At 61.6% G+C, this 20,961-nt stretch overlaps 2 protein-coding genes across 5 annotated transcripts; both read right to left on the bottom strand.

Moving 5' to 3' along the window:
* Positions 1-138: 138 nt before the first annotated feature.
* Positions 139-6,554, bottom strand: Erfe (erythroferrone). The gene is made up of 8 exons (XM_004637427.2): positions 6,378-6,554; positions 4,793-4,912; positions 3,999-4,101; positions 3,204-3,406; positions 3,015-3,123; positions 2,840-2,930; positions 2,248-2,326; positions 139-1,438 (listed from the first exon to the last, which is right to left on the bottom strand). The coding sequence occupies exons 1-8, from the start codon at positions 6,552-6,554 to the stop codon at positions 1,340-1,342; spliced, it is 981 nt and encodes a 326-aa protein (XP_004637484.1). The 3' UTR covers positions 139-1,339.
* Positions 6,555-10,648: 4,094 nt separating this feature from the next.
* Positions 10,649-20,168, bottom strand: Klhl30 (kelch like family member 30). 4 transcript variants are annotated; one of them, XM_023722051.1, is made up of 9 exons: positions 20,098-20,168; positions 19,306-19,406; positions 17,849-18,695; positions 16,321-16,456; positions 15,017-15,103; positions 14,469-14,627; positions 13,293-13,481; positions 12,618-12,763; positions 10,649-12,126 (listed from the first exon to the last, which is right to left on the bottom strand). In XM_023722051.1, the coding sequence occupies exons 3-9, from the start codon at positions 18,620-18,622 to the stop codon at positions 11,875-11,877; spliced, it is 1,743 nt and encodes a 580-aa protein (XP_023577819.1). In that variant the 5' UTR covers positions 18,623-18,695; positions 19,306-19,406; positions 20,098-20,168; the 3' UTR covers positions 10,649-11,874. The 4 variants fall into 4 exon arrangements, with proteins under 4 accessions (XP_023577819.1, XP_004637483.1, XP_023577821.1 ...); XM_004637426.2 differs by having other exon boundaries at positions 14,469-14,624; positions 20,098-20,167; XM_023722053.1 differs by having other exon boundaries at positions 19,306-19,498; positions 20,098-20,160.
* Between the last annotated feature and the right edge of the window lie 793 nt (positions 20,169-20,961).

Genomic DNA, 20,961 nt, shown 5'->3' with positions numbered 1-20,961 from the left:
GACAGTGCATGGCATGACGAAGCAGAGGACCTCGGCATTGGGAGTTGGGAATAGATGTATTTGGAAAATGTTTCCTTATAGCAAACCAGGCGTCCTCCTGCACCCCACGTCCACAGTCCCCTTCTAGAGAGGCACAGCTGTGGCCTCCCCAGGAGGCCCTCCCTGCCACCTCCAAGGCCAGCCCAGGTGAACAGTGGTTCTGAGTCAGCTCTGCCCTTGGGTTGCAGCTTCATGTCATTGCGTGACACACATCCAGGTCGTGTTCTACAAGACCCTGGCAGGCTGCTGCATTCCACGCACATGTGGGGAGAATGAGATAGGTGCCCATGTGACCTCTTGGGGTAAAAGATAACACATCTGCCCACTGGGTACCAAGTAAGCCGGAGAAGGGAGTGCCTGTGCCACTTTATCGGCACAGGGTGGAGCTGGGATGGGCCACTGGCACTTCCTGGTAGGGCGGGTTCCAGTCCTACTGAGAATAGGCCTGCTGCGGGTGGTACATTTGGTCTGTGGCATCGTTGGGCTGCCTGGTATGGCATGCTTGGCTCTGGAGTACGGGCCTGGGAGCCGGGATCCTTGGACCTGGCCGTGGTCACCTTGTTCTGAGGCCACCTGGCTGGTGCTGTGACTGACTGCTGTCCCATTTCCCCAGGTCTGCACATGCCAGCCAGGAGGCCACTCCTGGTTCTCAGCACAGTTACTGCCTGCTTGGGGCCAGTCTTAGGTCTCCTCAGGGGCCCAGCTATCACTTTCCCACCAGACAGCCCACAGTACATGCCAGGGTAGCGGTAACCATCCCTGGGCCACTGGCCCTCACCACCCATGTGGCAGTCAGCGCCTGGCTGGGGTGCATGCTCAGGGTATGCTGTGTCTCTCCAAGGCCTAGTGGTGAGCAGAACCTTGGCACAGGAAAGATGTTGGTGAGCAGCAACCTCAAGGAAGGCTGTCACTGTGCTCACAGGTACTGGCCCTCAGTCTCCTGGAGGTCCTGTCCCGCATCCCTGCAGTCCCTGAGCTGCTGTGCCAAGTGTTCTCGGTGAGCCTTGGGTCCAGCAGGCCAACCAGGGCCCTGCAGGCTACTGTGCAAGGGGTGAGTGGGGCCAGCTGGGACAGGCAGAGCTGCTGAGGGCCCCTCGGCTCTGACCCTGCTCCACCAGGCTGTAGCAGGGTGTGGCAGGTGCTGTGGGTGCTGGCCCTTCCCAGAATGATGCCAGCCTTCCCCTTTGCAAGTCGACATCAGGAAGCTGCTGTCGGGGACACTGGCTTGTGCTTCACCTGTGTGTGGCCACTGTCAGGCCCACACCTCTGCAGACTTGCTCAGGAGAAGATGGGCGGCCGTTCACACACCCAGGAGAACGGCACTGAAGTAGGAGCCGCTGCGCACAGTGAGGGTGGAGCTGCTGGCGTTGTCTAGGAAGACAGAGGTGTACTGGCCCACCTGCAGGAGCACAGCACTTGTCAGCCGCCACTGCTCTGCACTGGCGGACGGCAGAGCCTGGGGTGGGGGAGCAGCGCTCAAGCCTGGGTCCCCAAAAGAGCCTGAGGACTCGTAGGCTGGGCCCAGGAGGCCACCTGCTGAGCTGCTGTGCCCACAGGAGCTCAGGCCTGCCAGGTCAGACCTCAGCATCCAGCACACGATTGGTTCAGGAGCCAGGCATCCCACCAGGGCTGGGAAGAGGGGATCCCTGCTGGGGTCGGCAGAGATGTGACTAGCTTCTCTCTCATAGGAAATCCCACCTTTGCATCAGCTTCCACCACGGGCCAAGTCCCCACGGTGCTGAGGAGATGCCTGCTCAATGTTTAGTGTAAGAAATAACGTGGGGACCCGCTGTGGTGGTGCACTCCTGGAATCCCACACTCGGGCGGCTGAGGCAGGGGCAGGAGGATCACTGAGTTCAAGGCCTGCCTGGGCTATAAAGTGAGTTCAAGCCCAGTCTGAACTGCATAGTGAAACCCTGTCTCAAAAAGGCAAAAAACGAAAAAACATCTTGGGCTTCACCCAGCATCAAAAAGCTGTGCCCACCCCCACGGCCTCGGAGAGGACCAGGGCAGCTAGGAGCACCCCTGGAGCATCAGGCACACAGGAGGTCTGGACACTGGGGACCGCCAGGCTCGGCTTCCTGAGGAGTTGGGGACCTGAAGCCTGGCTCTGGCCAGACCTGCGATGGCCCTCAGGTGGGCCCCACAGCTCCTCCGCAGACCCACCAGCCCCCTTTCCCTGCGCCCGGCCCAGCTGGCCCCACGCACCTGCAGGTACAGCACACCATTGACGGAGGTAGTGAAGAACTCACTGCCGCTGTCCAGGCCCACAGCAGCCTCCAGGGAGCTGCAGCCAAGACAGACAGGACACCTTCACCCGTGGTGACCTTGGGGTCCCCAGCTCAGCGCCAGGGCCAGCCTGCCCCCTCGGGCAGGTGATGTATGCATGGGGGCCTCAGAACGCAGTCAAGCAAGGAGCAGCAAAGCCCTGGCTCCAGTGGGAAAGCAGATGTTGCTGGTGCCTGGGGCAGAGGTGGCACTGTGGCCGCAAGTGACACAAAGTGGCCAATGCACACAGGGCTGTCAAAGCCAGAGCCTCAGTTTCCCATCTGTCCACATGTCCTCTAGCCACGTGTCAGTGTATCGTGTGCCTGGGCCCCATGCCAGGGACGGTACTGTGCAGTGGGTTCCAGGGCAGAGTCCCCAGGGAAGGGAGGGAGGCCAGGGGTGGCTCTCGGGAGAGGACATCAGTACAACAGGAAAGTGGTGGGCAGGGCAGACCAGGCCAGGCCTCCTGGGTGCTGGGACACAGCAGGCGGGTAGGAGGAAGCCACAAGGCCGGAGGGTGCTGGGCACTCACACGTTGCCTTGGCAGCGGGACTGGATGCAGATGAGTAGGCGCAGGCGGTCCCGGGCGCGTGGTGAAGCCCGCCTGGGCAGCTCAGGCAGCACTGTGGGCAGGCAGGCAGAGGGCAGTGGTCATGCAGGGTCTGGCAGGGAGGAGATGGGTACACCTCCCACGCTCCGAGCCTCACCCACGTGCAGCGTGGCAGCGAGTGCGTAGAATCCGGCCATGGGTGCTGTGTATTGGCCGCTGGTCAGGTTTAGGCCTGGGCCGCGGTGGAAGGCGCCCTGGGCATCTGGCTGCGGGGTGCACAGTCGGTCAACCGGCCCCACGTGGTCCCCCACCCTCCATCCCCAGCCAGCCAGCTAGCACCACTGACCAGATAATAGATGCCAAGCTCATGCAGTGTGCGCCGCTCCACCACTGTGTCCTTGCGCAGGCGGCAGAGGAAGGCAACCTCCACACGCAGGGCTGGGGCCAACAGCACCAGCTCCACATCCTCATTGTCCTGGGTAGCCGTGGACTCAACGGGGCCCCGCATGCACAGCTTGCTTTCCATGCGCTCGCGCTGCCGCACAGCTCCTGGCATGGAGTGTGCAGTGGGTTCCCAGGACCCAATAATCACAGGGTCAGCACCCTGCCCTGCAGCTGCCAGGTGCCCTTCAGCCGTGCCCAGGCCCCACCCCACACCCCAGCCCTCCAGGCTCCATACATAGAAGCTGGGTGTAACTTGTACAGCTACACTGGAGGAATAGCTAGGACCTTCTAAAAGGCACTAGAAGTGTTTTGGGGTTTTGAGACAAGGTCTCACTGTGCAGCCCAGGCTAGCCTAATACAAGCAGCAATTCTCCTGCCTCAGCCTCCTGAGTGCTGGCCACAGGCACGTGCCATGACAGCCAGCTGAAAGTGGCACTTAAAAATGCATAAGCTCCATGGAGTGAGAGGGGAAAGATGGCAGTTCTTCATCATACACCCGATTCCTGTAAATAACATGGGCTGAGCTCAGCATCAGCCCACAGTGCAGACAGCTGGGCAGGAACCTCAGGGCTGGCCCACGTGCTGCGGACACGGAGTAGCCATGAGCCCTCTCCCAACCTGGGCGACCCTCCAGACCCAGCAGCTTGTGGCTGCAGTCTGTCCCCAGGGTCCTAGGCATGCCCCATGTTACCTCTACCTTTCAGCAGCAGCAGGAACTCCTTTAGCAGTGCCTCTGGCAGGATCAGGGGGCCCGGTGGGTCCTGGGGGCCAGGGGGCCCAGGAGGCCCCTGCAGGCTGAGCTGGAAGGAAACCCTGGTGCTGAGGATGGGAGCAGGGGCTGTGAGCCTCGGGCATCCCCATTACCTCTGAGGACTAGGGGAGTACTGTCCCCAATGCATGGCCTTACTCTCCTGTCAGGAGCATCCCCTGAGTCAGGTGGGCTGGGCAGGCTGGGGTGGCCCTGGTCCCAGGGACAGGGACTCCAGGCCCCTTTCCAGGACCTGCATTTCCAGTTAGCCAAGTCAGCAAGCCTCCTGCCTAGAGCCCAGCACCCTAAGGCACCCACATGGGCCAGGTCAAGACCCAACCCAGGAAGGGGTGAGTCCCCTGCACAGAGAGGCCTGCGGCAGGGCAGGGTGGCTCAGGGAGCAGGGAGGTGGGCAGGGCTGTGGAGACAGACAGCCCAGCTGAGCCCACCTTCTGCCACTGCATCAGAGGCCAGTGTGGTGAGGCAGCTCTTCACAGACAGAGCATCCCTGATCAGAGGTCCAGGCCACAGGGACAGGGCCCACTCCAGGGCTCAAAGCAGGAGCTAGCCATCAGGGTAAGGTGCCAGGTCCCTGGCAGGCCAGGCCCAGGCCGAATGACAGCAGAACCCAGGCAACGGGAGAGAATGGGAGTCTGGGGACTGGCCTGGCCCCTGGTGCATAGCCCCAGGCAGGCAGCTGGAAGCATTGGAGTGCTGGTGGGGTGACTGTGGGCAGTGCTCACCTTCAGCCTCCGGGCCTTGCCTCCATTCCTCTTGCCGTTTACGCCCTTACCACTCTGTCTTGTGAACAGCATCCAGGAGTCCCGGGGATCTACACTGTGTGTGCGCTCTGTGCCAGGTACCTGGAACACAGCCCACCCTGGACGTCCTCAGGGGTCCTCAGGTACCAGCACCCAAGAGCAGCCAGGAAGAGGTGGCTGTGATCATCCAGGATCCCAGCTGCCAGCAGCCGGTCTGTCCCTGCCCATGCAAGTCCCAAGGAGGCAGTCGCAGTCTAGGGCACAGTGGCAGGGGCCAGGTAAGATGTGGCGCTGGTCATCTTCCTTGCACCCTGAGTCCTGGCCCAGGCAGGGACGGCAGCTCTGGGGACTGCCAACCTGTGCATGGGTGCCTGACAGGTCCTGATTCAGGGCAAGTTCAGGGAGGAGCCGCAGTTCCTGGCAGAGGCCCTGGGCCCACTGAGCAGCAGGCCCGGCCAGCAGGGATGCCAGCAGGGAAGGAAAGGGCTCAAGCAGACTTAGATGAGGTCGAGTGTGCAGATCTGGTGCCTGAGGGCAGTGCTCAGGATCTAACAGCTTCCTGGGAGCTTTTGCCCAAGACAGCCTGAGCCCTCAAGTCTCAGCCTGCAGCTTTGTGGGTAGTCCCTGCCAAAAATCACATACAGACCTTGTCACCCATGGGGGAAAACCTGTGTTGGAGGGAGCACAGGGTGGACAGTGTCCAGGCCCCTGATACTCTATGCTGCCCTTCATCCTTCAAGGCCACTGGGTGCATTCCAGGACTCTCCGGTGGCTCCACATGGCACAGAGATCTTCACACAGGCCATGGCAGGGCACTGAGCTGACCCAGCGGGACCAGTGGCCCTGTTGACTTGGACCCCACCTGGCTTGGGGGGGACACATGGAGCCTTGTTGATCTTGGGCCCCAGGGCGGGGCCTATTGCAGTGTGGTGGGGAGCCACTGGTCACACCCAGAAAGGAGCCCTGGAGCCTGAGGGATCCCAAGGAAGGCCCAGGGCCACAGCCTGCCTAGTGGCCCCAGCCCTTGCCCCTGCCTGGCGGGGGGGCCTCTTGGAGCTCTGGCTCACCACCCAGAAGTACCCAGCCTTGAGGGCCTGGAGGGGGACTGGGAGTCCTGCGCATCTCTCCCTTTAATGGGCACCTTCCTGGCCAGGTTCCTGAGCCCGGTGCTGGGGCCAGAGCCCTGTGTGGGACCACAGACACCTTCAGAGACCAGAGACCTCGCCCTCCCTGACTTCCAGGCCGATGGGACATCTGGGAGGTGCTACCAAATTCTCCCAACCACAGCCCAGGTCCCAGGCCCTGGGCAGGAAGGCGTGGGGCCCGGCTTTAGACCGCTGCTTCCTGGCCAGGAGTCACCAGGCAAAAAAGCCAAAACGTGGGGAGGAGGGGTCCTGGGCCACGAACTCCTGTGATCCTCCAGGAGGGCCCGCAGCGCGCGTGCTTGGCACACTTGCGCCTTCCCAAGTCGCTTTCCACGTTGCCAGCTTCCTTCGCTGGTGCGGCTGATTTTTGGTTTGAGCCAAGAACCATTCCCACGCCCAGGTCAGGTCCCCACCCGACTTACCGGCGGGCGCATGGCGGGGTGCGCGCTACTCTCGGCGGGCAGCAGGGCCCCGGGTGGGGACCGCGGGCGCGTGTGGCTCCCTGCAGGCTCCGGGGCACCGAGCCCAGCGCACACGAGCAGGAGCCCCGTGCAGACGGACAGCAGGCCTGCTCCGGCAGGGCTGCGAGCCGGGGCCATGCGGACGGCGGATGAGCGCGACCGAGGACCCGGCGCCTTTTATCGGCTCAAATCCCGCACCCTCACGGCCGCGCCCCCTCCCGGCTCCCAGGCGCGCTGCAGGATGCGGGGTACCAGTCCTAGCACCCCCTCCTGTCCAGTGCGCCGACCCGCCCCCACCCCTCGCTGCCCCGCATGTGCTCGGCGGGGACCCTGGCGCCCTGCGACGCCCTGCAAGGCTGGCAGGCAGGCGGAGCGCGGGGCAGAGGTCACCGGGACCTACAGGACTGACCCGGGCCATGTGCACAGTGTGTGGAAGACAGATATGTCCTGCCAGGTCGGCGCAGGTGCATCCCGCCCTGCAGACCCCTGCGCCCCTGGCCTCCCCGCCAGGGCGCTGTCATCCCAGCCGGAGGGCAGAGGCCAGCACAGTGCTCCCTCTGGGGCAGGGCGCCCCTGTCTGGGTCGGTGTGGACCCAGCGTGGGTGGGAGCCCCGGGACCGGTAGGGGTGCCCCAGCCTCAGGGATGGTGCCCTGGGAATCTGGTCAGGCCACCTTTCCCAACTCTCGTGAGGTGCCCACATGCTGTGCCAAGGCACCGGGCCAGGCCGCGCGCGCTCCAGAGCTCTTTGCAGTTGGATCGGCCCATGTTTGCCACAGGTAAGGATCCCGTTCGCCCCGGAGACTGGGGGTCGCGGGTGCGCAGCTCTGCTCTTCACGTCCCTTCTGCCCCACCCCTATCTCCTGCTCGTGGCAGAGCTCTGTCTCTGTTTCCTGACATCTTTTCTTTTGTGCCCCGTACTTGTGCTTTGGGTTTCTCATATCAAAAGAAACCATGTGGGGGGCCTACCCCTTAGCTCAGTTCTTTAAGTGGCTGCTTCTACAAAGCAGTCAGGCTCAGGTTGCTGTGATTGGATCCCCACAACTCAAGCCAGCCAAACCTTCCCTGAAGGCATTCGGAGCAAAAAAAAAAAAAGCCATATGGTACTGAAGCTTGAGTATCTGATGTATTTCATGTTATGCTGCATCCTTTTTTTCTTCTTTCCTCCTTTTAACTCTCACTGTGCAGTTCCGATTGGGCTTGAACTCACTGTGTAGCCCAGGCTGGCCTGAAACGCGAGGCGATTCTCCTGCCTCAGCCTCCTGAGTGCTGGCATCACAGGTATATGCCACCATGGCAGGCCTATTTCCTTACTGATGACTCAAGTTCAACCTTCTTTATGGCACAGTGCTCCATCTATGCAAATACTTCATTTTCCTTGTCCATTTGTCTTGAACTCCTCACTTTAGAGAAAGCAGTATTTGGAGTTATTGTTTGCTGGGATCCAGCTCTTTTCTGAGAGGCTGTGAAGGTGTGGTGGGCCTAGGGAGGCCCAAAGAAAACTTACCCTGGGCTGGGGAGTTAGTTCAGCAGCGTAAGCACCTGCCTGGCAAGGGCAAGGTCCCAAGTTTGATCCCTAGTACAGCCAAAATTTTCTCTTTTTTAAGAAGAAAACTCATCCTGAGAAGTTGCCCCTTGGCCTGGGGCCCAGAGCCTTGGCCCTTGGAGCTGCCTTCGCCTGGCAAGCAAGGATTGCAGAGGAGTTCTGTCTTAAAAGCTGATGTGTAATTTTATTTTATTTTATTATTTAGTACCAGGGATTGAGCTGGGGACTTTGTGCTTGCCAGGCAGGCGCTTGTGCCACTGAGCTGTCTCCCCAGCTCTCTGTTGGGCAATTTTAAAAAGTAATGAGGTTAGTTAATTCCTGTAGACATTGTTGATCCGCACCTGAGAAACACGACCCAGCGTGGACTCTGCGGGGCCTGAGCTTGCTCCAAGGGAAGCCATGGGCAGACTCGTCAAGATAAGGGCCTGTGACCGCCCCCTCTGCCAGGGAGAGAGGGTGGGGGCTGCCCCGGGCTTCCTTGCGATGCAGCACAGCCCATAGAGGTGGCCAATTGGCCAGGGGCACACAGCCCGGGCAGCATGGCTGGCGGAGGCCAGCTCACTAGACACCAATGTGGCCAGCACTTCGTGCCACTGGGGTCTTCCTACGTGGGCTGTGTGGCACGAGTTCAGGATACCTTTGAAGGGGCATGTTTTTCTCAAAGGGCAGGTCTGCCTGGTGCAGGATTCCCTATGGGCCTGGCTGTGATTCGACCTGGACTCCCCTTGACTTGACCTGTATCCAGGCAGGTGAGGTTTGGCTCTGCCACATTTGAGAACACCAGGAATGTAGGGAGACTGGGAAGTGTGACCTTGAAATGCCCAAGTGACATCACCCCCTCCACAGCAGCCAGCCAGAGGCCAGGGCCCAGGACCCAGGCTGTTACCCAGGGAAACAGCTATTGTCCCAGACACTGAGCAGTCCTGTGACGTCACCAGCTCCACCTGGACCCAAATCCAATTGGTTCTGGTGCTGGTGCAACCTCCTGCTATGCTGTCCTGCTGTCCCTCCATGGCGATGACAGTTTGGTGGGGTGGGGGAGGTGACAGAGCAAGCATGTTGGGCCTTTCAGTGGGGCCCTGTGCTTCTGGGTTCCCCTTTCCAAAAAAGGTTTTCTTTCAGAGGAGGTAGAGCTTAGCAAGCAATCAGATTGATCACGGAAACCAAGTCCTCCTGTAGGAGGTCTGGGCTTAGAAGGGGATGACACCAGGGAGTCCAGGATGGGCACTCTGCACCCCTACATGCCCTGCTGAAACCCGAGCCTGGCTCCTGGACCTTTGGTGCTGGCTCCCCACAGCTGGAGTCTGAGATGTGCGCCACTGCTCCTTGCAAATGAGATCATGGGAAAAAGGCTCTGCCTGGCACTGGGAACCTGAAGTCACCCTGCTGTGCTGTCTTCAGTGCTCAGGCCACGGCCACAGTGTCCCGCCCAGCCCGCCCGGGTCACTTGATGCCCCACTCCCAGGATTATCCCAGGGATCAGGAACAGGGCCTCCAGGCCAGGTATTGGGGGTGGCCCAAGGTCATGGAGTTTCAGGATGTGCACAGCGCCCTTGGGTACCAGATACCCTTCCAGAGCTCCATGTGTGTTCTCCAGTGGGAGGCTGACAGCTCCCTGCTGGGCCTAGTGATGTGCTGTCCCCCAGCGCAAGGCATAGCTTGGTGAAGCTGAGGTGCCTCACAGGATGTGTTATGCTTTCTATCTAGTTGTCCCCCCAAAGCCTCATATAAATCATGGGGTGGTTGCGTCGGGGCTTGAGGAGTAGCGAGTGCCTTAAGGGGTGGGGCCAGAGGACCAGGGCCAGACAGGCACGAACAGTTAAACTGGCAGCATGTGCCAGGGCTGTGGTCTCTTGGAGGTGTGGAGGAGGTCAACCTGGACACGGTGGTGCCCTCCAAGGCCTTGCTACATAATCCAGGCTGTTTTAAACTATGAAAACTCCAGTAACTAACAGTAAGTAACAGTTACTCTTCTCTTGTTGCTGGAACAAATACCCAACACTCAAAGTTGAAGGGAGGAAAGGTTTATTTAGCTCACAATTACTGGAGTTTTCAAGACACTGCCCCCGCTCTACAGGGTCTGGAGGAGACGCTGGGGCACTGCTGTGCCCAGGATGACCCTCCCCACATCTCTGAGAGTCCGCTGGCTTAGGGGGGAGGTAGAGCGCATGCTGCCAGCTTAACAGTTGGCCCCTCGCTGGCCCTGACTCTCAAACCCCGCCCTGGTCCTCTGGCCCCAACCCCTTGAGCCACAGGCTGCTCCTCAAGCGGCTGCAGTCCCATGATTTCCATGAGGCTTTGAGGGGACAACTAGATACAAACCATAACAGGAGGTGTGAGGAGTGTGCCTCTCCTGGACAGACATGGCTCTCCAGGGGGTCTCCCCCTCACAGCAGAGAGCAGGTTTCACCCTCCAACACCTTCCAATTGCCCATCTCTGATCAAAGTGAGACTGTGGGTACCTTGGAATCTCCACTTTTAATATTTATTTATTTATTTATTTATTTATTTATTTGGTACAGGGTCTCACTACTCAGCTGAGACTTGTAGTGATCCTCCTGTCTCAGCCTCCCCAGCACTGGGATTACAGGCATGGACTACCTAGTTTCGGTGGCCGGCATGGTGTGCCCAGGGTTCTAGGGCCAGCACAGCATGTGACCCATGTCCTTGCGCTTGCCAGGCAGGTGCTTAGACTACAGAGCTATGTCCCCAGCCCAGAATCTCTACTTTTATTTTGAAACAAGACCTCCCCACCTGGCCCTGGGCCTCCTGCGGTGGCCTCCTGAATGGCCGGCAGTACAGGGTGCGCAGGTGCGCACCACTACACCTGGCTGCAGGGGCTTCTCTTGGAGCAGTCTCCTGGCTGGCTGCTTCCACAGGGAACCCTGGCACTTTCTGCCCAACCCATGGCCAGGTACTCAGGCCCTGCCTTTCCCCTTGAGGGCTGGCACTGGACCCCACTCTGTCCAGGTCCTCTAGAACCAGGGTACTTGGCAGGCAAGAGCCTGTGGGCCAGACCTGAGGGGACTCCCATTGGAAAGGACAGGTGCTACCCAGACCTTGCAAGCTGGGGCTGTGGCAGCTCCTATGTTGTTTCTGCCCACATCTGTGGCAGCCAGGTGTCCTCAAGCCAGTGAGTCCTTCATTGTGTCCTTGCTACAAACCCAGAGCCTGAGGGGACTGAGTCAGCCCTGGGGGCACCCAGAACCTGCTGCCTCTCTCAAGGGGACACAGCGCAGCCATGAGCCCTTCCCAGGAACTCTTTGCCATCCCAGGGCAGCTCGTCCCCTGGGATGAATCCATTCTGAGAGAGGGCCTGTGGCCATGAAGGTCACCCTGAGAAGGGGGTTGGACAACTGCCCAAGGACTCCAGCCTCCCGTCCCACACCCGATCCTTCCTGGTACCCCCCTGGGCTGCCTTCCAAGTGGAGGTCACACACGGGGTCGAGCAGGGCCCTGGCCTGGGCATGAGCAGATCGGGGAGCAGTGTGGGCACCCCAAGGCCCACAGAGATGCTGTGACCATGTGTGGTGGGCACAGGGCAGGAAGGACGGAAGGAGGCCACCCGGGGTCAAGCGCAATAGGTGGGGAAGCAAGTTGGCAGGGGTCCTGCCCGAGTCCTGGGCCCCTTCTGCCCCCACCTGCTATTGCACAGCCCCCCAAACCCATTGTAGGGATGCAGAGTGGGAGCCAGGGGTTCTGTGCATGCCGTTCTGGGCCCAGGTTTCTTCCCTGAGACCCTGGACATCCCAACACACTGGGCAGCTTGGAGCATGTTGCAATGGATCCAGCCGCTAAGGCTGTGTCCCCAGGCTGTGCTGTGTGCCCTGAAGGCTGATGCCTAGCTGGGCCCTGGGGGGCAACAAGGTCCTGCCTGGGGACCACCAGGGCTGGGGCTTTTGAGGGCTCGTGGGCTAGGGCTCCAGGCCAGAGCTGAAGGGCTGTGTCCACCTGGAGACATCGAGAAAGATGGCAGAGGCCCCGTGGTAGAGCCAGAGCCGGGGTAGGGCGCCGTGGCGGGTCCAGGCGTCCCGCACTGTGTCATAGGCCTCCATCTCCACATGGTAGTCACCCTCCATGCCCTGCCAGCGGCCTCCTGTCACGTACAGGGCATCACCCAGGGCCACCAGGGCACCATTCTCATGTAGGCTGTGCTGGGACTGCACCTGAAAACCGAGGAGAGGGGCCAGGGCCCCCTCAGGGAACACAGGGCGCCACAGGGCGGGGACTGCCCTCCCAAATCCTGTGCAGGGCACTGGTGATGCTGGGAGCTCGCCGCCTCTCAGAGTGTGGTGGGCGTGGTGGCGCAGACCTGTAACTTCAGCTGTCAAGAGGCTGAGCCAGACCAGCACAAGTTTGATTCCATCCTGGGCTACACAGTGAAGTCCAGGCTGCAGAGTGACATGCTCAGGGACAGCAGTGGCATGAGGGTTGCAGAGCGCTGTGGTGGGTGCCACAGCTGAGGCCAGCACTGGGGCTGAGGCCTGCCGTGGGGCTCAGGAGTCTCCTCCCAGCTTGCCTGGCCCCAAACACACTCCTGGTGGCCGCCTCTGGGAAGAGCTGCGAGCTGCAGGGCCTGGCTTTGCCTGCCCTGAAGGGCGCACCCTCGCCCCTGCCCGGGCTGCCCCTGTAGAGTGACGCAGGTGGTGGCACTCACCTTCTGCCACAGGTTGGCTCCCACGTCGTAGGCGTAGACCTTCTTGGTGTTATCACCGATGAGGTAGAGAGCCCCGCGGAGCGCAGCACAGCGTGGCGAGGACAGGTACTTGGGCAGGAAGGGTGAGGCAATGACACTCCAGGCATCTGCAGGGCACACAGCACTGTGCCAGGGCCTGGGGGCTCCTGATCATGGAGCCCAGGGGGCGCCTCTCCCCATCTCAGTGCACCGGCCACCGGAAGAGGCCTCTCTTTGAGCCAGGGCTTGAGGTCCCCAGGAGCCTCAGCCTTGGGGTCCTGGCCTGGAGTCCTGGGCTGCAGCCTCCTTCCTGGCCCTTCTCAACTCTCCCCAGGGGTCCATCCACCTTGTGGACTTGGACATCACTGTACAATAGATCCCACTTTCACCAACCAGAGGGTGAAGCAGGTCCAACCTGGAGCCAGGGGCCACTGAGCTGGAGACTGTCCAGTGGGGGATCGAGACCAAGGCGCTTGGTGGTGCCCCCTAAAGGCTGCACCACGGGCGCAGGGCAGACGGTAGCTCACTTCCAGCGGGCCACGCAGGGACTCTGCAAGGTGACTCCCAAGTACCCCGGCCCCTGACCCTCCCCATCTTCCCCTGCCATCCCAGCTGGTGGGATGCAACCCAGGCCCCACCTTGGCTGCTCGAGCCCACCTGTGACGGGGTTGTAGCACTGCAGTGCGAGGGCATTGTACTTGCACGCACTGGAGCCCACCAGGTAGAGCCGGCCCTGGCAGCCAGCTGCCGAGAAGTTGCTGACATACTTGAGCGCCGGCCGCACAGGCGTCCAGCTGTCTGTGTAGGGGTCGTAGCTCTCCACCTCTACTACATCCAGTGTGGTGCCTGCAGGGGAAGTGAGGGACAGGGCTGCAGCGGCTGGGAGGAGGGGAGGGCTGTGCAAATCCAGGCTTGGTACCCAGAATCGGAAAGGCAAGAGGCTGGGCACGACCTGGGGGGCAATGAGTGTGACCACTTCACAGGCAGGGAAGCAGAGGTTCCTGGAGGCCTGGATGTTCAGAAAGTGGAATGGGGCGGGGAGCTGTGGACAGCTCCCTCAGTTCCCGATGGACCCCCGCTGTGACCCCCCCCCCCCGCCCCGTGATCATGCAGGACCCTCATGGCCAGGAAGCCTTGCCTCCACCTCTGCAGATCTGGGGTCCCTGGGCACCCAGGGCTCTCGAACAGTGTGCACGCTCTGCAGTCTGGTCAGAGGCCTGCCATGGAGAAAAAAGGTAGCGGCCAGGACAAGTGAGGACAGGCAGGGATCATTTTTTTTCTTTTTTTGTCTTTTTGAGAAAGGTTCTCACTATGTAGTCAAGGCTGGCCTTGAGCTCACTTTGTAGCCCAAGCTGGTCTCGAATGCACAAAGATCCTCTTGCCTCAGCCTCCCGAGTGCTGGAATTACTGGTGTGCCGCTGCCTCGCAGGTGTGGCTTTTAGGATCTTTGGAGCCCTGGGGTGCCTAGCTGGAGCGCCCTCTAGTGTCTGGGCCAAGGCTGTCAGCAGGGGCTCCTCCTTCACCCCATGGCTCACCAGGGGCCCCAGCTAAGGTCCAAGCCTGCGGTCACCCCTGCTGGCAGCCAGGCACCACCTGACTCATGCTCTGTCTGCTGTGCTCCACATGCGTCACAAGAGCCCAGGGCCAGCTACCAAGAACACTGGGCAGGGGGCCAGGACTGCCTGTTGGGAGCCGGGCCTGGGCACTATGGCCTCACCAGGTGCCACGGCCTGGCCAGCCACAGGCACTAGTGTCCCTGGCCTGGGGACAAGTGGGGGAGTGCAGGCCCAGGAGGCTCTAAGCAACCATGGGCTAGGACAGTGTGGACCTCACCACCAATGGCGTAGATCTCTCCATTGAGTGCCGCACTGGCGTGATTCGTGCGGGCCTTCAGCATGGGTGCCACCGTCTTCCAGGCTGCCTCCTTCAGAGGGAAGCACCAGGCCTGGGTGGTTGACCAGGTGTCTGTCTTGGTACCCCTAGAGCCACCTGCTGAGAGAGGCTTTGTCCACGAGGATGCCACCGGCCTTGGGTCTCTGGACCACCCCCGCACCAGCCTGTAACCCTGAATGTGCTGAGCCCCAAGCTGCCAGACCTTGGACCAGGTTAGGGCTGCAGAGGTGCCCAGCTGTGAGACCTCTGTCCCTGTAGACAAGGGACTCAGATCCGGGGTTTCTACCCTACATGCTACAGGCAAAGCCAGGGTGACCCAGTCATCACACAACTCTTCCTGAGGATCCCAGGAAGCAGGCATGGGGCTCTGGAGTTGTGTCCTGGCTCTTATGGGCCAAGGGAGGTGAAAAGGCTCCAGCCAAGCCCCCGGGGACCCCGCTGAGGCAGGAGTGTTGGCTGTGGGCTCAGGCTGGGCTCAGGCTGCCCACCTGTGACATAGACATCATTGTTGAGTGCTGTCAGGGAGAAGCCCCACTTGTGGTGGTCTGGGAAGTCGGGGAGCGCCATCCATCGCCCTGGTGGGAAGAGAAGTGGAGGGTCAGGGTGGGCCGGTGCAGGGGCTGGGTGCCGACAGGGACCCCTTGCCATGGGGATGGCCTGCAGGGGCTCAGCTGGTGCAGGGGAGGGGACACCCTAAGGGGGCATTGACACTGGCTCTGACCACCTCATCACTCGGCCCCACAGCATCTCAGAGCCCAACACCAGTGGACATGGGGTGGCACCTGGGGTGCACGAGACAGAGCTCCCCTGGCCTGCATGGATCCCAGGTCTGGTGGGAATGGCCAGGGGCCTCAGCAATGGGCGCCCCCTGTGCTGCACACCACAGACGGGTACCGGACACCCTAACCCTGGCATCAATCTCCTGCCCAGCTCAGCCTTGGTCTCCTTGTCCAGAAAGGGGGTGTCCCTCCAGGGAAGGGAAGGAACATGAGATGGGGGGCTATGAGGGGCAGAGGGACTGTGAACCTACATCCATGGAATGACCAGGGGGAAACTGAGGCCAAAGCCGAGAAATACTCTGTGGAGAGCCCATGAGACTGTACTGGGGGAGGGGGCTCTGGGTGTTTGTGGGAGACTGGGCGTGCCTGTGATAGGGCTCAGGACATCGGAATCTGGGCCTGGCGCACAGTAGAGTTAGCACTGCGGCCAGGCACTGAGTGTCCCTGACTCACATCCTGTATCACCCTGGGGTTCCCACTAACCCGGCACAGCTGCTTCCTGACGTCAACACCAGGCCTCCTCATCACGCGGCCCAGCCGGGACAGCCCTGAACCTGCTTCTGTGTCAGCCAGGGGGACCCTGTGTGGGGCTGGTAGGGACTGTGTTGGCCCAGGACTGCAGCTGGCAGCAAGAGCGCTTTCTCAGGAGGTGACCACAAGGGCCACCGAAGCTCCCCAGGGTCCCCTTTCCCACCTGACACCCTCACAGAGTCCATTTCACAGAGGCAGAAACTGGAGTCCAATCAGGGAGGTGCAGGGAAGCCTTTGGGAGCAGAGCCTGGGCTCTGGCCCTTACATATCACTCCATGCCCTCTGTCATCGGGCGAGGGGCAGGGGCAGCAGGGCCTCCAAGGACCAGCACTTAGCCCTGGGCCTCTCAAAGGCACCCAGATTCATCTACAGCCCACAAAACCCATGGGCACCCCTGGATGTGGTCTTGGCAGGTGCCCAGTTCTCTGTGCAACCTCTCTCGGGCCTGCAGGTGCTGGGGCCAGCGCAGGGCAGGCACTCACTGGCCTGGGTGTCATAGAAGGCAAAGTTCCCGGGGTGGGGCGCGGGCTCCTCATCGCCCTCCTCGTCCTCCTCCAGAGCCCTGCCGCCCACCACTACCAGCACTTCCTTCAGCTTCTGCGGGGGGCTGGGCAGCACCTGGGGTGAGAACAGTAGGCAGGTTGGCACAGTGACCCTGCAGTCCAGGGGCACGTGCACACCTGTGTGCCTGTGTGTATGTGCACATGTGGACACACATGCATGCATCCCTGCAGGCTGAAGAGGACGGCAGCTGCACCACGTGGCTTGGCCAGCAGGCCTACGTCCCCCAGGGGCAGAAGCCCCTGCTTCTGGCTATCATCAGTGCCTCCTGGCTTCCCAGCACCCACCTCGGGGCAACTCCCAGTTCCCCATGAGAGGCCCAGGCCACTGGGGCATCCCTGTGCCTGGCCGACCAGCAGCAAACCACACGGGGTGGCCCAATACCTGTGGCCCCTGCTCCAGCCTGTGCAGTCCTCCACCCTGTAGCACCTGTGCATGGTCCAGCCCCAGCTCGAGGCCAGGCTCCCAGGGCCTGCAGTGACCACAATTAGTGCCTGGCTGGCCACGTGCTACACTGCCAGTCCAAGCCACAGCTCTGTACCTGCCAGGCCTGAGCTGGTGCTGGCTGTTGACCCTCCTTGGGCTCCTGGGCTTGGCCATGTCAGCCTATGCCCCTCAGGGACCTGCCCTACCCAGCACCCCTGCCAGCTCCAACCAGAGTGGCACCCATGCTGACTTGATAGTCACCCTCTGGACAGGTGGCAGCTGTCATGCCGGTCTGTGTCCCCAGCCATGCCACATTTCTGGAGGTTGTTCCTGTCTGTCTCTGAGGCCCAGCTCTGATGCCAACTCCCCCCAGGGCCCATGCTGCTGTCAGCTCCCTCAGGACATCCCTGCACCCCGCTGCTGCCAGCTGCTCCCTCCAGCCTCATGGCTCCATGCCTGGTGAGCTATGGGCTCCTTGACAGATCCCCACACTGAGTCAGGGCCAGGTGAAGACTCACCCCTGGCTCACGGGGCAGTGCTGGGTCCCCGTCACAGCAGCATTCAGAGGTGGGAACCAGGGGACAGGTAGGGTCAGGCGCATGCTCTGCTCATCCTGGGTGGAGCTACCTCCAGCTTACCTCCAGTGGGCTTGTTCATGGGCAGAAGGAGCCTCCTAGAAGCCTCAGAAGCTGCAAGTGCCTGCAGCCCCACCCACCCCCTGCCTCAGAGGGCTTCCTTTTCTGTGAGCCGCATCTGGAGCCATACTTGGCCTCCTTCCTTAAGCTGTTATCTCCTCCATTCTGTCACAGGCTCAGAAAGCTGACAGGCCTGACATCCTGCATCTGTTTCAGTCTATCCTGGAGGGGTGACCAGTGATGCAAACACAGGTGCCCACCCAGGGCAGGGCCCTAAGCACACTTGGGGATGACTGGGGATTCTCACACTTGTTCTTCCCTGTGCGAGGGGTATCTCAGGGATGCCTCTCCTGCCTCTCAGGGGTGGGACCCCTGGCCCCTCACTCACCCCACTGTGGCCCTGGGACAGGGCCTCCTGGCATGCCCGCGACGCCTGGATCAGCGGCTCTGTGGCCAGCAGCTCCTGCACACAGGGCCTGGGCACAGCACCTAAGCATACCAGGCTGAGCAGCCCAGGCAGGTGGACAGCCCGGGGTTGGGGGTCGTGGCGCACCCAGCGCAGCAGGGCCTCAAGCCGGCTCTGTTCTGGCTGTGCTTGCTGCAGGTCGCTGGCCAGGCAGGCGGCCAGCCGTTCCCGGGGCAGCTGCAGGAACTCGTCCTCCTGTGTCACGGCCTCGAAGTTCTCCCGCAGGAAGGCCCAGGCCTTGGCAGCCACCCCGAGCAGGCCCTGCTGCTCCCCAAATTCACAGATACCCAGGCAGTTGGTGGCATCCAGCTGCTGCTGGAGGTAGCGGCCACAGACCTTCTGCACGGCAGGGAAGTGCAGGCGTGAGGCGGTGCGCGTGAGCACCTCCACATTGGCCTGTGTGATGGTCAGCCGGCCTGTGTACACAAAATCCACCAGCTGCCCCACCACGGCTGGCTCCACGTCCCGCAGCTCCACACGTGCTGAGAAGCTCTCGGCAAAGTTGCCCACAAACATGGCATGGAAGTAGGGGCTGCTCAGTGCCAGGAGGCCGCGGTGGCAGGGCAGCTCCTGGTCGCCCACCAGCAGCGTGACATCGGCCAGCTTGGGCTGACAGCGCAGCTGCTGCAGGCCGTCCAGCATGTCCTGGGCATGTGAGGGCAGCTGGAAGTCCAGGTCATCCACGTTCCGCACCATGATGCCGCTGCTGCTGGCTGGAGTGCTGGGTGGGCCTCTGTCCCCAAAGAGGGGCCGGTTGCCTCCTGAGCTCCTGGAGAGGACAGTGAGGTCAGCCACAGTTTCATCTGCCTGGTGACCACCACCCCCAAGGCACCAGGCCAAACCCTGCACAGCAGGCTGAATGCATTCCCATTGTACAGAGAAAACCAGTGGCAGGAGGGTGAGCAGCCCCAACCTGGGACCCCTGTCCACCTTCAGGGTGCACAGTCAGACCCCAGAGGATGGCGACCCCTCCACCCTGAGCCCCAGCAGCTTCTGCGCAGGCTGGGGGAGATATTTGTATCTTCCTGCCCCACTGATGGCACTGCCCACTGCTGTGACCTTGCAGGTAGCTGTGGGCAAGCCATGCCCCTCTGTCTAGTGTCCTTTGCAGAGAGGCTGAAGGTGAAAGTGCCCCATTCCCCCATGGCTCCCTTAGTGTCCTGCCACATCCCCCCAGTACACCCTGGGTTAGCCCTGGCCAGTGAATACTGTCATCTCCCAGCTTGGGACAGGGGGCGGGTTCCCGACCGGAAGTGAGGAGCTGGGAGGAGGTCCGGCCCTTAGGAGGGCTGCTGCTACGGCCCAGGCATTTCCCCAGGAACTGCAGCGGGGTTTCCACCAGCAAATTTGCTTATTCGCACAAACGCATGTGCGCTTACCTGCTTCTGCGCTTTGCCTGAAGAAAACAGTCCCAGAGAATCTGCACTGTGCTCCTCAAAGTCACCCAAGGGCCAAAGACTGCACAGGAGGGAAGCGTCGTCTGCCAGGGGACGCTACCACAGGGCACGTGAGGCCCCAAACCTCAGCCCAAGCCTCCTCGGCCCTCTGTGTCCAGTCCCCTTTCCACAGGCCCTGGAGGGACAAGAGCCCACTTAAGCCTTCTAGAGGCCAGTCGAAGCTCATGCAGGACCTGACGGCTCAGGATACACCTGGTATTCTGCCCCCTTGGGGTAGCACTGGCCTGGTTGAACAGGTGGGACCTTTGGCCACGGGGCCCTGTCCCTGGCCACCACACCCCGCCTTGCATTCCAGGCATCACGGCTGCACTGCCCGCGGCCAGCTGAGAGGGTGGCGGCAACAGGAGGCCCAGCCCCCTCCTGGGACCTGGACTCCAGCGGACACCTGCTACATGGGCTGCCAGCTGGGGCAGGGGCTCCCTGAGCCTTGCTCCCCAGGCCTTTGAGGAATACAGCAGGGTGGGTGGGTAGGGAACCGAGAGACCAGCCCACCTGTGGGCACAACCTGCGTCCTAGCTGCTTCACAGGGGTCTGGCCTCCCAGCCCCCTTCAGTGGGGCAGTATGGGGACCCGAGACCCGCCCTGCTCCAGAGCAGCCAGGCCTGGGGAGGCCTCTGCTGAGAGCTGTGCTCTTGAGTCACAGACCTGACCCCACACCCCATCCCACCCCATCCTGCACCCCTGCTCCCTGCCTCCCCAGAAACCCAGACCCACCTTGAGGACGGCTCCGGACCTGAGACAGAACTGCGGGCCAGAGCAGAGGCTGGTAGCCACGTGGGACTGGGGTATTTTTAGCTTGTGTCTGTTGGGAGGAGGGTGGGGAGGGACAGGCTGGCAGAGGCAGGGAGGTGATGGCTCCTTCCCACTGCCCCTGCGAGAGCCCATGTTGACCACGTCATGCCAGGGCTGTGCCCATGACCAAGGGCCAGATGGACCGCAGGGAACTCCCGAGGCAAAGCTGCGCTTCCATGCTCAAGTGCCATCAGGGAGGTGTGTGTGTGGGGGAAATGCCGGGTCCCCCTTCCCGCATCAGCAAGATGAGGACAGCAGGTGCTGAGTCAGGTACCAGGGACACAGGGAGAGCCCGGTGTGCCAGATATGACGTACACCCAGCTGGCCCCACTGTGTATCCAGGGGACAGTGATGTGAATGGACCCAGCCATGTCCCCACAGCTTGGGGCGTGTGGTGCAAGTGGGGGGCTTTGGTGGCAGTGAGGGTCCCATGGAGCAAGTGTGGGACAGACACAACCCCTTCCTGCCCTGTGTGGCCTTGGCCCAGGGTGCCTCTGCGTCGCCTGTCTCTGAGTGCCAGGACTGCTAAGAAATGGGGTCATCTAAAAATACCACAGCCGGCGCCAGCCTCCTGGGCAGGCCTCAGAGCCCCTGACTCTGTTCCCAGAGGGGCTGCAGAGACCAAGGGCTGAGGAGAAGCTGGGAGCCAGTGGGTACCCAGCGGGGTCCAGTGGGCCGAGGAGCCTCAACTCTCCTCTCTGTGCCTTCCTTTACCCCAGAAGCTGGGAGGGGCCTGCCTGCCCCACAGGGGACAGACCAGTGCCCCTGCAGACAGAGGGGGCTGTG

Source organism: Octodon degus, unplaced genomic scaffold (assembly GCF_000260255.1).
Source record: "Octodon degus isolate 3935 unplaced genomic scaffold, OctDeg1.0 scaffold00089, whole genome shotgun sequence".
Taxonomy (NCBI): Eukaryota; Metazoa; Chordata; class Mammalia; order Rodentia; family Octodontidae; genus Octodon; species Octodon degus.
The sequence above is the reverse complement of the archived record's forward strand: the minus strand, read 5'-3'. Positions and strand labels throughout refer to the sequence as shown.